At 50.3% G+C, this 14,665-nt stretch overlaps 1 protein-coding gene across 1 annotated transcript in view; it reads left to right on the forward strand.

The window, feature by feature from the left end:
* The window catches only part of ATG2B (autophagy related 2B), a 1,039,004-nt gene that overhangs the window by 223,719 nt on the left and 800,620 nt on the right, over positions 1–14,665 (forward strand). Inside the window, exons 13-14 of the mRNA XM_085626438.1 lie at positions 12,352–12,444; positions 12,549–12,737. Of these exons, the coding sequence (XP_085482564.1) occupies positions 12,352–12,444; positions 12,549–12,737 (282 nt within the window). The remainder of the gene's footprint in view (positions 1–12,351; positions 12,445–12,548; positions 12,738–14,665) is intronic.

Consider the following 14,665-nt stretch of genomic DNA (forward strand, 5'->3'; position numbering starts at 1 on the left):
GGCATCTGGAAATGTTAAGGTGAAGATAGAGGTGCTGAGTAGGAGGTGAGTTCCCGGCCAATCCTTTGGTTTCCGAGGTTGAAGACATGGTGCGGGCATGGATCTGTGGGATCTTCTGAGTGGATGAATTTCATGGTGCAGGTGGTGTCTTGGGTGGTGAGAATGTTCCAGATGGTCAGTGTGTGGTTCAGGTTGGTTACAGTGGTGGTTGTATCTATCAAGGAAGTCCGTAAGTGTGGGTTGGGGTTCAAAGTTGCATATGTTTGTGATCTTATCGTGGAAGAAGTGGGCGAGGTTGTTGCACAGTTCCTGTGAGGGTGTGATACTGTTTTCGCTGGCAGCCGTGTTGGAGAATTCCTAAACAGTATTGAAAAGTTCTGTTGTGTTTTTGGCGCTGGTTTTGATGCGTGCGGCAAAGGCTGTCTTATTTGTTGCCCTCAGCAGGCATTGGTAGAAGTTGAGGGAGTTCTTGAAGGCTGCCCTGTCGGAGGTGTCCTTGCTGGTGCGCCATCTCCTCTCCAACTGTTTGCTGTCTCGCTTCGCTGTTCTGAATTCTTGGGGATTCCAGTTGGCCTTTTAAGCGGATTTGCACTGGATGTTGTTCTTGATGGGGACAATGCTGTCTGGGCATTTGGTGATCCAGGCGCTGAAGTTTTTCAGTCCCTCTTCGAGGTTTTCTGGCTGTAGCAGGGTTGGAGGTGTTGAGGACGTTCGCCCAGCTGGCTTACGAGATTTTGTTCAACATCCTCTAGGGGGTGTTGTTCATCTTGGATGTGGCGATGAGGTGGCTGGAGCTGCTGACGTGGCCGATGGAGTAATCAGTCCATTTGAGATGGCTGTGTTTGAAGCTGTTGCTAGAGGTGAAAATTGGATCCAGCGTGTGTCCTGTGGTGTGTGTAAGGTTGTGGACGATCTGGGTCAATCTGAGGCTGTTCATACTGTCGAGGAGTTGTGCGGTGTTTTTGTCATTGGGATCGTTGATGTGGAAATTTAGGTCGCTGAGGAAGATGTAGTCCTTGGAGTCTAAGGCGCTAGGGGGTGCAATGAAGTCTGTGATGGTGCTGCAGAAGGGGGAGCGAGGGCCATGGGGTTGGTATGCGAGGCTGCCTCTGATGGTTGTCTTGTCCGTGTTGATCTTGAAGTTGAGATTGTCCATGGGGGTGGTGGTGGTGGTGTTGTTGTTGGTGGTGGCACACTGTTTTGTCTCTTTGTGGATGATGGCTGTTCCTCCTCCCGGCTTGTTGGTGTGGTCCTGGTGAGAGATTTTAAATTCTGTTGGGGATCTCTGTGGCAATGTCTGGAGTGAATGTGGGGTGGAGCCAGGTCTCAGTGAATAAGACTATTTTGGGTGTGAAGGTGGCAGTGAGGTCCCATAATTCAGTGGAATGCTTGCATAGTGATCCTGTGTTGAGAAGGGCGCATGCGAGTTGGTGTTTTTGTTAAGGTAGCGTCTGTGGTGTGTTCGGGGTGGGGCTGATCGGTAGACTGGTGTGTGTGCAGTGGCAGGTGAAGTGGCAGTGGGTGCAGGTGAAAGGTCCTACTATGGAGCGTAGGCTGGCACGGTAGCAGTGTTTCTTGCGGCGTCGAGGGTGTAGTGCTCGGCAATGGTTTATCTTCGGAGGTGGGAGGGCAAGGGGTCGTGGCGCTAGGTGTGGTCCAGGTGTGGACGGGCACAGGCAGGCTTGCCTTTGACACACCTGCTGTGCATTTGTGCTGTGGCCTGCATGAAGTAGGTCCTGTGGTGGGCTGGGCTTCTGTTGGCATGAAGAACAGTGAATGGGAAAACTTGGTCCAGTCGACTTAAAGTGTGTCACTGAGTCAGTTTTGACCTTTTCACAGACATGACATTGTATTCTGGGACTTGGTATTTTGATGTTAACATTGTAACTATGGGCTCGGAAACTCCAGCAGTAAAGTGCAGTTGGGTATAAGCCAAGTTAGCTGAATGTATCAGATATAACAATGGGGCACCTTGCAACTACAAATGTTGCTGGCATGTGGAAAACCTTCTTTCCACCACTATCCCATGTGCATGGTGACAGCACTCTTCTCACAGGTACTTGTCACTTTACCTTGCAACTCAAATGTTTAATGTTTGTGGTGTTGGGCGGTTCACCTGCTATCAATACTGACTTGTTAAAAAAGGAGGCTGATATATCAAAGGGTTTTACACATCTTGTGTCTGTGGGTAAATATTATAGTACATATTGGCAAAGACTCTTATGAGCCAGCCATCTCACCATTGAGTGAAATAATTAAACACTGCTAAAAGAACAAATGTGATTTCATGTTTCCCGATTTTCTGCTGGGTAGCTTTTTAGATCAGACCTAAAAATGCTTCTAAACCCTGTACCTTTAATCCAAGCACACACAACTGGAGAAAACAAAAGGAAGAAGAACCAATATTTTAAAATGACATCCCTAAACTACAAAACACAAGCAGAATATACTTAGATCTGTGTTTCTTGCTGCTACCTTGCATAACAGTGTTACATTGTGATGACCCCTTAAGAAAGAAATGAAGTGACTCATTCTATCTAAATTTCTTTTCTTTAATTGGCATTTTAGTTTTTAGTTGTGGCGTTGTTTGTATGTTTACACCGATGAAAGCTGTTTACCTTTTAGTGGGGAATTATCAGTTATTATAGGTTAAAAACTTAAAACAGGGTAGCCTAGTTATAAAATTTGTATAATGAATATTGAAAAGTATTTCTATGTTGCACAAAGTGGGCCTGGTTCGCAAACTGCATTTTATATTATGTAAATGAGTACTACAGTAGTACTACTTTTTTTTTTGATAAACAAGTTTTTATTGTTTTGCGTGAAACAACAGAAAAAACATTGAGCCTGACGAACCACCAAGTTACAAGCACGTGACATAAAAGCATACCATCCGCCCGCCCCCACCCAAAGCTCCCCCTGCCACCCCCCCCGACCACAGAATCAGAGCACATTGCCCAGCCATTTCCCCCAGACCCTACGGTATTTTTTAAGACAGCCCCTCGCCTGATAAAGGGTTCGCTCCTGTGCCGCACACCAGTCCACTCCCGTGCTCCATTTGGCCAAGCTAGGCGGTTGTGGGTGCTTCCAAGCCGCTGCTATATCCCTTTTCGCCACCATGAATGCAGTCATGAGGAATAGCTTCTCTGCGCGCGTGCCGTCCAGGCCCTCAGTGATGCCCAGAAGGGTGTGCCGAGGGTTATGTGGCACCACCCATCCCAAGACCTCCGTAAGATCTGCCTCTATGCCCCCCCAGTAACCCCCCAAGTCCGGACAAGACCACACCATGTGAATGAAATCAGCCGGGTCAAAACCGCAGCGGGGGCAAGCTGCCACAGCGGAGAGGCCCGCCCGGTGTAGACGAGCCGGTGTGAGGTAGGCTGTATGCAGGTAATAAATTTGGATAAGCCTCAATTTGGCGGAGGCAGTCACCAGCCTGGGGGCCATAAGGGCGTCCCGCCAGTCAACCTCGTCCAGGGGACCCACCCATTCCTCCCATCGTGCCTTCAAGCCCTCCCGGACCATGGGGGTATTGTTAATAAGGGAACGATGTATTCGGGAGATGCCCCCCCGCCCCAGGTTACCCAGCAGGACCTGAGCCTCCGGGGGGCTGTGATCCGGCAGCCTAATGTCCAGAGGGGTGTAGAGGCGTATGGCGTGCCGCAGTTGAAGGTACCTGTAAAATTGAGAGGAGTGAAGGGAGAAGCGCGCCTGCAGTTCCGAGTATGAGCACATGCGTCCCCCCCGCCAGACGTCCCCCAGCTGGGAGACGCCAAGCTGGTCCCAGGACCTGAAACCCTCCAGGCCCGCAACGTCCCGCATCCACGTCCCATGCCAAAGGGGAGTGGCACGAGTCAGTCTCCCGGTCCACCGGGTATGGCGAAGCGCCGCCCGCCAAGCCAGGAAGACCGCCTTAGTGATGTCTGGGCAGGAGGCAGGGATGGGGGCACCGTACAGGCGGTCCTGAATGCAGGAGAAACCCAGGTCCCCTAATTCCACCCTATAGGCCGGATCGGACCATCCCCCCCCAAACCAGTCGTGGATGACCAGAAGACGGGTGGCCAAGTAATAGAGGTAGAGACTGGTCATGCCCAGCCCCCCATCAAAGGTGGGCAGGCGACAGGTCGACAGGGCCAGCCGCGGTCTCCCACCACCCCAAAGAAACCTGGTCGCCAACCCATCCAGCTCGCGAAACCAAGGCCGTGGGAAGGACACAGGAGTGTTTTGCAGTACATAAAGAAACCGGGGGAGAATCATAATTTTGTATAGTGCTACCCTCCCCAGCGGATTGAGCGGGAGCGATTGCCATCGCGCCAGATCGACCTTGGCCTTCTTGACCAGGGGGGTCACGTTAAGAGCCCAGCTCAGTTCCGGGAGAAGGGAGACCCAAATGCCCAGATATTTGAAGGACAACCGACGGAGGGGAATCGCGTCCTGCCAATCAAAACACTCCCGGGAGGGGTGTAGGGGCACAAGAACCGACTTCCGCGGGTTTAAGTAGAGGCCGGACGCGTGGCCAAAGCGGCCTAGGAGATAGAGCGCACGGGGGCCTGAACACGCCGGGTCACTAAGGTACAGTAGAACGTCGTCCGCATAGAGGGCTATCCTGTCCGATGGTAGACCCGGCCACTCCCAGCCCCGAAGGAGAGGATCCGCTCGGATCAAGACAGCAAGGGGTTCCATTGCGAGAGCAAAGAGGAGGGGCGACAGCGGGCACCCCTGCCGTGTTCCCCGTCCGATCCGGAATGGTCTCGACAGTGCCCCGTTGACCAACACTCTGGCGCGGGGGCGCGCGTAAAGGACTCGCACCATGCCAACAAACTTGGGGCCGAAACCCATGTGGGTCAGGACCTCAAAGAGGTAGGCCCACCCGACCGAGTCAAAGGCCTTCTCAAAATCAGCGAGCAGGAGAGTGAGATATGGAGATAGGCGGTGGCGGTGAGCCAAGGCCACGTGAAGGCGACGAAGGCAGTGGCGAGTGCCCCGGTCCGGCATAAAGCCGCATTGGTCCGAGTGCACCAAGTCCGCCAAAAAAGGCCGGAGCCTTTGGGCCAGGACCGCCGCGTAAAGTTTAATATCTGTATTAATAAGGGAGATCGGCCGGTAGGCCGACCTATCACGAGGAGGCGGCGTGGACTTGGGCAGGACCACAATTGTGGCAATGTCGGCTTCCGGCGGGAAGGAGCCTCGCTCGACCGCTTCCGCGTAGAGAGCACCCAACCGCGGCACCAGGTGTTCTTTATAGGTGGCGTAAAACTCCTGGGGAAAGCCGTCAGGTCCCGGGGTCTTCCCCGCGGACGTGCGCCCTATCGCATCGCCAATCTCCTCAGGAGAGATGGGGACCTCCAGACCCTCCCAATCACCCGACCGAAGACGGGGAAGCCGCTGGCCACCGGCGGCAAGCAATGAAGCCAGGGAGAGGTCCGCCGCTCGGGCCCGATAGAGCTGCGAGTAATATTGAGCGAAGGCATCCGCTATGGCCACGGAACTGGAGTGGACCAGGCCGTCAGAGTCGGCCACCGCCGGGATGATGCGCGATGCCCTGGGATAGGTAGCCAGCCGATGCAGGAGCGCACCATTCTTGTCGCCCCACCCATATACCCGTGCCACCGAGGATTGCCAGAGGAGCCGAGCCGCATCAAGCGAGCGTTGACGAATCTCCTCACGCAGAAGGCGCAGCTGCCGGGTTCCAGCCGGATCATCGGACCCAGAAAGAGATTGCTCCAGCCGTAGTGCGCGGGCCTCACAGACAGTGAGCCGCTGGAGTTGCGTCTGGCGGTGCCGCACCACCTGTGCTTTGGCGGTCCCCCTGATGGTGGCTTTACAGGCCTCCCAAAGGGTGCCAGCCGAGGAGACCGACCCGTCGTTGTCTCCAAAATAGTGCGCCAGAGCGGACCCCACCTCCTTGCGGAGTGTCTTATCCTGGAGGAACCAGGCGTTGAAGCGCCACACCTGGCGGGCCCCCCGAGGCGGAAGACCCAGACCCAGGAGGACCGGGGAGTGATCCGATATCCCCCTAGGGAGGATGCGGACATCCTGGATGCCTACACAGTCGGTGGGAGGAACAAAGATCGCATCGATACGGGCATGGGTGTGATGGGCGGCCGAAGTATGAGTATATTGCCAGGCGCGCGGATGCCAGGTACGCCACGCATCGCACAAGCCCTGTGCCTCCGCCCAACCCGCCAACTGCCTCGCCCGCGCAGCGCGGGGCGCCGAAACTGGACCGGGGGAGTCGAGATGCGGAGCCGAGACAGCATTGAAGTCCCCCCCAGAACGATAGCGCCCGGTGGAAGAGTTGCCAACAGAGACGCGACGTGAGATAAGGCTTGAGATAGCCCGGTAGGCGGCGCATAGAGCGACAGGAGGCTAAGCGGCCGACCCTCTAGCGTGCCGCAAACGGCAAGCACCATCCCCTGGGGGTCATGGATCACCCGGGTAAGCACAAACGGGAGGGAACGGCGCAGCAAAATGGCGACCCCCCCGCGACCCGCGCGAGAACCCCGAGTGCCACACCCGGTCGTACCCGTAGCGCGCAAGGAAGGGACATCGCTCGCCGAGCAGGTGGGTCTCCTGAAGTAGGAGCACATCGGCTTCCACGCGTTGGGCGTATTTAAGGACGGCGGTGCGCTTAAGTTTATCCAGCAAACCGTTCACGTTCCAGGACAGGATGCGCGTCTGCGCCTTAGCGGCTAGGTCGGCCATGGTAGTGACGGGAATGGGACGCGCTGGGGGCGAAGCAGCCAGGGTGAACACAGGACTATGCATCTCCCACTAGGGGAAGCCGGCGGGCAGTGCAGGAAAGTGGGCAGCGGCAGGACGCGTGGGAGCGGCAGCGCGGAGAAGCGCGTCGACATGCGGGGCGCGATGCTGCATAGGAGGCTCAGTGGATACCAGACCCAAGTCAAACAAAACATTCCCCCAAGGAAGAACAACCAACAATTACCCAACCCCAACCCCCCACCCCCCACCCTACACTTCAAGAACGGAAGCATCTGTCGCCCTAACTGAACCAACAATTACAAAGCCCCAAGCTTAGGTGCTCGGGTGTAAAGAGCGTGGTGGACCCCTCCTGAAGTACGGATTCCAGTGTCGCGTCCTAGGTTGATGTGGGAAAGCTTGAGACTGCAGAGCCCCCCACCCCCGCCACTCGACAGGGTCGCCGCCCCCCCGTGACTGCAGGAAGCAAATGTGAAGTCATATAGCAGGACTACGGGAGAGGTCCGACAAGTCAATTTGCACGTTGAGGGGGGTTTGAGAACCATCCGGTCGGGGTGACGGGCAGCGCCGGGACCCCCCAACCGCATGAGAGGAGGTTCCCGAGGAGGCCGAGGAGTCTCTCACCCCTCTCCCAGAGGCACCCGCAGACCGGGTCCGGGCCCCCGCCGCACCACGGCGCTGCCGGGAGTGCGTGCGCCTCCTGCGCTTGGGGCGCTGGGACCCAGCTCCTCCCCGGCCCCGGGGCACAGCAACGGGCGGTCCCCCTCCGGGTTGGCGCAAAGGTCTTTCCTCGGTGAGCCAGGTCCAGGCCGCCCTGGGGGTGTCAAAGAACAGTGTCTTCTCCTGGAAAACGACTCGCAAGCGGGCCGGGAACTGGAGCTGGTATTGGAGGCCCAGGGAGCGCAGCTTTTGTTTCACCTCCGTGTAGGAGCGGCGCTGCTCCTGGACCTCCCGGGTGTAGTCCGGGAAGATCATAACGGTGTGGTTGTCAAACTTCAAAGGGCCACTCACCCGCGCCTCCCGCAGGATAGCGTCTCTGTCCCTAAAGTTGAGGATCCGAAGAATAAAGGGGCGCGGGGGGGCTCCCACGGGGGGCTTGGCAGCCAGCGACCGGTGCGCCCTCTCCACCACGAACCAGGACGACAAACCAGCCGCCGGCATCCAGGATTTAAACCACGTTTCGAGGAAGTCGTCCACTCGGCCAGACTCGACCCCCTCCGGAAAGCCCACCAGGCGAAGGTTGTTGCGACGGGCACGGTTCTCGGCATCTTCCGCCCGCCTGTGCAGTTCCTTGGAGTGGGATGTGAGTTCCCGGACCTGATCCTGTAGGAGGCGAATGTCATCCTCCGCCGTGGAGATCCTGGATTCCGTTTCCGTAATGCGAGCCGTGGCGTTGCGGAGGTCTTGCCGCAGGAGCGCAACGTCGACCTTCACCTCCCCAACCTTCCCCTCCAAGGATGTGCGAGAGGCATCAATGGCCTGAAGGATGACGGCCAAGTCCTTGCTCGGGGCCGGCGCCCCACCTCCACCCGCACCCGGCGGGTCCGAGTGCGCGAACTGGTCAATCCGCGTCTGGTGGGACATCGCCGGAGGCCTGGAGCCCTTGTCCTTGCCCATGGTGGACCCGGGGGGCACGTGCCGGACGCGGGGAGGGGCACAGCAGACCAGCCGGCGGCCCGCACCCGCCAAGCGGAGCAACCCCCAGCAGCAGGTCAAGGGCGGCGGGTTCCCACAAGAAGGCAAATGATGAGTGCGTGGCCTATCTCCACCGACAGGAGGCCTGGAGCGCGGTCAGCACGCGCCCCCCCCCACGGGCCCAGGTCGCGCGCCAACAGGCAAGCCCCCCCCCCCGAGCACGGCCACAGCGCCGGGGTAAACAGTCAAGGCGCGGCAGGGGGGGGCGGCGGAGCTGCCTCCTGATCGGCAGCGACCCCCTAGGAAGGAGAAATCCGGGCCAGCAGCTGGCACAAGGAGCGTCCCCACCCCAAATGCGGCGTCCGTCCGCTGAGTCCGGCGGGCCCGCAACGCCTCCGAGGCCGCCCCCACAAGAGTCCACCAGAACCGGTCAGCGCGGGGCCTCCTCAGGCAGCGTCGGTCCAGCACCAGGGGGCAACGGGCACCAGTAGCAAGGCGGGCAGGACAGCAGGCAAGCGGCCGTGGAGTGCAGATTGGAGGCAAGCTAGAAGGTCTGAACGTTCAGGGCGCTGCAACACACTGTCCACCCGCCGCCCTCTTCACCGCAGGGAGCGGCGCGTCCAGGGCCGGAGCCCCCTCAGTCCGGGAGGGAAGAAAGAAGACGGGACAGCGGCAGGGGTGGAGGCCGGGCCGGCCAACTCGAACCACGGTGGTAGCAGGGAGCCGGCTGCCCAGCAGTCGGGATTTGGGAAGAAAGTGTCGCGGACGTGTGGGGCAGGGCCTCGCTGACACAAAGCCTCCGCACAGAGCCGCCGAGGACTCCACCAGCCGGATCCAGCCGCCCCCGCGGGCCGATCTGCCCGCCGATGCGGACCCCCTCACCAGCGGGGGGGGCGCTCAGCAGCCACCGCCCCCCCCCCCCGCTCACCTGAGGTCCGGCGCCCGCACAAGTCCCGCTGGGGCAAGCGCCCGGTCTCCGGTCCGTCGTCAGGGGCCCAGCAGCCCGCGCCCCTCGTGGCGCGCCGGTGGGGGCTCACGCAGCCAACACCACCGTCCGCGGGACCAGCCAGACGCGTCCCAGGCAGCGGCGGAACTCTCGGGCTGTGTATCTCAGCTCAGGCTGCTGCGATGGAGACGAAACTTGCAGCGGGGGTAGAGCGGCAGCCCCTCAACACTCGGCGGTCATCTAGGGTCACCTAGGACAGCCACAACGGACGAAGTGCGGATGCGAGGGGTCAGGCACCCGGGAGCCTCACCGCAGCGCGGCCATCTTGGGTAGCGCCACCTAGCGCCCTCCTACAGTAGTACTACTTACTTCAAAATGCAGTTCACAAACTTATTGCTGGAAATCTCCACCTCTCTTGTCTGTTCTGTGGGGGAGATCTAAAAAAAATATAAGTTTACTGTTCAGCAGTAAATGTGGGACGGATCAGGGGAGTGCCTGAGAAATAGGAAATAATAACTGCAAAACAAGAGGGGTTTATGAAGCGGTAAGGAGGGGCTTAGAGGGAGAAGTGCTAATACAGACATCCACCTACAAAAGAATAAGATCTTTGCTATTTACAGACTAAGCTTCTAAATCTACTACAGTCTAAAACCCACAAAACTGTCACAAATGTACTCCATCGCAGCCTTGGAGTAAGTCTAGCACCACACATGACCACTCACGGGTACTGCAACACTCTATCAAAATAATAATGGAGGCCAGGACTTAAAATAACACCCAATAGAATATAATGTTATAATAATTACATTATTTTGACTTCTCAGATACATGAATGTACATATGCCTTTAGTGTTAAAATGTTAAATTGCAATTAAATTAAAATATCTTATTTTAAAAAACTTCTTTTTAAACAATTAACCTTTTATTTATTTTTTATGACACGTTTAGATTATTTGAAATTCATTAAAAATATAACTGTTACTTACATTTACTAAATGTTAAGTAAATATTAATATGCCAGTGAGGGTGAGATTGTTTTTAATGTTGTTTAACAAATAACATTTATCAATTCAATTAATCTATTTTAATTATTGAAGTATTTAGTGAACATTTCATTTTATAGTTTTTATGCTGTAGCATTTTATCATATTAGTACTAAATTAATATGAACTATTTTAATTTGATTTATACTCGTATTTTACCTTAAAATATTTGTAATATTATTTGGATGACTAATAAGGTTTATTCATTCTTCCTATATTTTCCATATGGAGATCTAAATCCAAGTAATGGAGATCTTCACCTACTTGTGAAAAATTACTAGTCGTAACACTTGTAAATTCTTTCTTGGATGTCTCCACTCCTGTTTTTATGTCTACAAATAGGGGTACATTTACACTCTGAAATGATGAGTACCAAAAACAAGTGTAGATTTATACCTAGATGCTAGAGTAAATTTGGACTCCTACATTTACATTTCTGAATAGGATCCGGTGTGTCCTGGAGTAGTGAAAATATGATTTTTAATTGTGTATAAAAGTTGATCTACCGCCTTGCTTATTAAAACATAATTTTGAGGAAAAGGAACTAAAAACACATTTTAATCCAACAGTTTGTTTACCCAGGTGTTCTGATTTTGGCACACAAGCGTATATATGTAGATACATGCACACCAACATGCTGCCCTGCTATAAGGAGGTTTTTATGGTAGTACGAATTCACAATGCAAACTGTTTTGCATTGTATCATGCAAGGTGAAGCAGTTGTGCATGAATCACTTATGCCAAGTAGTATTGTAGGCAGCGTAATGCCTCATGAGCGTATGACTGCCATTTCAACATAATTCAAAACAGCTAAACTCCCTCACTATAGCATGCCAAAATGTAAGAAGTACTCCTGCACATGTGATCTCCATCATGTTAAGGGCCCAGATTTATGATCTTTTTGAGCCTCTACACATTATCAGATTTTTTGTCTCAATGACTTGTATTGGATTGCAGGCCTTCCTTATGTGACCACCTAGCTGAATCTCAGTAGTTGTTGCTGAATTCTGTGAGCGTGATTAAAACAATTTTCACAATACATAGTCTGAGACTAAATAGCTAGTAGTTTGTCCCATTAAAGAGATGCTCATTCTACTGTCCACCTCTAAGCAAACATCATGTATAATATGTCTGACAAGTTGGATAATGTTCCTTACCTTACTCCTCTGTGCAGTCTCTTTAATTCTCCTCCTACCAAATGAGTTTCTTATAATATAAAGTGACTAATGTCACAGTATTGACATAGGTTGCTTCTTGTTCTTGCAGTTGCATATCTAACCGAATAGTCCTGGATACTATCTAAAAACGTATCTAGTAGCACTGAGTTGTTTTTTGCAAAGGGCAAAGTGACTTTGAGTGTGAAAGTGACCTTTCTGCCTGAAGTGGTAGTAGCTCTGTTTAAATCATTCTGTTCATTGGTTGCTTTCTTTCTCCTGCCACACCATTCTAAAGAGAATGTGGTAAATGCTTGAATTGCATTCATGAGAGTTCTGAGCAACCACATTTCATAATTGGATAAATACCTTATGTTCGGATGGCTTTTTGTAGCCTGTACGCGAGTGGTCTTTGCATGAAACCTGATCGGCAGCCAATTGTTCTTTGACAAACTTTACTTTCTGGATACAGGTGCTAAGCCAGCAAGTTTGAAAAATTGTTTTTCAGTATGTCTTTGAAAAACATTTCTTTCATGAATTTTAAGATTCTCTTATCTAGATAGTAACTATTTCAGGAAAACAGAGAAAATCATTAGAGAGAATAGTATCCATTGAAAGAAAAAAATTCTTAACATTATTTTTGGGTGAATAAAGTCTCCCAGATGCAGATTCTGTGTTGCCTTTCTATTTGCTATCAGTGCACGGATGGCTGAGCTCTTCTCTGTCTAAAGATTATTTGTCTGTGCTTCTTGTAATTTAATTAAGGTATAATGTTTAAAAATGTCTTCAATAATATAGTAAAACAGCAGGGGGTTGCTTATTGAGTAATTCATAATTTGTTTCCTTTTTTAAGCTTTTAAAATTTGCTAACAGACAAGGAAGGGATTCAAACGTTTCCTCCTGTATTCATCTACATTATAAATATACGGATACTAAAGGACCTCAGGTAAGGCTAAGAAAAATATTACATAGTATATTTGTACGTGTCTTGGATCTTTTCATGTCACACCTTTGATAATTTTTTTTTTGTAACTCTGCCTACCGTTTTAGGGAAGCCAAGGGAGGTTGAGTGCTATTCCTCAGAAATCAGAACTGCACATGAATTTAAGTCCTGTATATTGTGAATTGGATATAAGTATTGTAGACAGGCTTAATTCGCTACTTCAAGCACAGAAACTAACCACTGTGGAGATGATGACTTCTCACCTCTACACTTCCTACAGCAAGCATATTAGTTTGGTGAGTATTATACTTCAAATATGTAAATTCCCCTAGGCGCCACTGCAGGTATTAATGTTGTTGCTGCTAGTCATAAATGTGCTCTAGCAGTTCTTGTTTAAATTTTTTGGGCTCCTGGAAAAATACTTTGAGGTTGATTGATGACTTTTTTCATCTGGAACTAAAGTAAAAATTGTCCAATGTATAACTTGTTTCAGTTTGCCTTCTGAACAGCTGTGTAGATTTCAATGATCTGCAGCAAGAATAACAACATCTTTCTAAATCCAACAATTATTGTATTGCTATATCCTAATTTCTAATTTCCACATAGGGATATAACAAAAGAACAAGATAACTGTCATTGCATAACAGCCATTGATTTTCAAGTTAATGGCATCAATTTAAAATGTATCACAATTTAAATGAATCAAAAGTGTTTACTAAAATGTTTTTAATTTGATAAATTTCCACTGAGTCAAAAAGCATTAACATCTGAAAAATGACTTAGTAAGTCTAGGATTCTATCCTTGTTGACAATACTCAAAAATATAATAGACACATCAAGCAAAAAACTGCCATTGTTATATGTGGTAACTTCCATTCAGTTCTCTTCTATCTTGTACAATGTCATTGGGAAAACATCTTCTGTTCTGTCCAACAACCAGAGTACAAAACAACAAGACTAATGCATTAGACAAAACCTTTGCTAGCTTTTGTAAAGTCTTAGGGTTCCTCCTGCTTAATGGAAGAATTAAAAAATAATCCACCGGCACCTTCAACGTTTCATTCTTCTTAAAGAATCAGTAGTAATGATTATACTTTCATTCATGCATCACATTTCTATAAATGCATCGATTTTCAGATAGACTCAAGACCTGAAAGTGACCACGAACCACAGGTCACAACACTATAATAGTCACATAATTGGTTCAGTTCCTGTAACATCTTCCAGACAGAGAACACAACCATAATAAATAGGAAAACCATCAGGTGGGATAGTAATTTTAATCTTAAATTAAACACAATATTGGATCACTGCTTTGTGAATAAAATCCTGAATAACCTATCTAATATCAATGTAATTAGTTGGATCGAGTTTTGTATCTGCTTGAATTAGGATTTTTTTTAATTCTTATCCGCATCCCATACAACAACTAACAAGGCAAAAACTTGCCCTCTATCAGATATTAGAATGCAAAATCGTAGGCAAACATATAAATATGTAGAATTAGTACATGCATTTGTCCCTCATAGGATGTGGAATACAAAACTATGACAAAAGGTGATTATCATATTACTTATAAAACTGGAAGGTTTTTATCACCAAAGTATACTGCTCACATTAGGACAAGTCCAGCAATCATCATAAAACAAATCCCATCAGAAATCACAGTTTTAGCAACAAAGATACAGCCAAATTAATGGTATGTAGTAAATCATCGCATGCACCCGTAGCAAATGGCTTACCGATTGCCATTTTAAAAAGAAACGTCAATAGATAGAAGAAAATCTTAGCGGTTCTCTTCAAGAGTGTAACACAAATGCACAAAAATCTCCACTCTTAACCCACCTCTCCCCCTCTGGGGAGATTATATTTCACAACAGATACATAGGAAGGGCCCGAAAACCAAACAAAAAAAATACAGATTGGTACCAGATGCAGAAGACTAAATATTTGACAAACATCTTTTACATTTTCTTTCAAAATGGGTAACTGACAAATCACTTAATAGCATTCCAACAAACATGTTTTCGCAAACAAAGCTCAACAATGGATAACATCACAAACATAAACTGTTTGGCCAAGAAGGCTTTTCATACTAAAGAATTAGTTTTTATGCATGTTTCATGGATTATTCCTCTGCTGTTGATAGAATAAACAGGAGTAAGCTCTGGTCTAAGTTATCATCTTGGGAGAAGCACCAAAGGTCTTTTACATACAATAGTGG

The sequence above is a fragment of the Triturus cristatus genome, chromosome 9 (assembly GCF_964204655.1).
Source record: "Triturus cristatus chromosome 9, aTriCri1.1, whole genome shotgun sequence".
In the NCBI taxonomy this organism is placed as follows: Eukaryota; Metazoa; Chordata; class Amphibia; order Caudata; family Salamandridae; genus Triturus; species Triturus cristatus.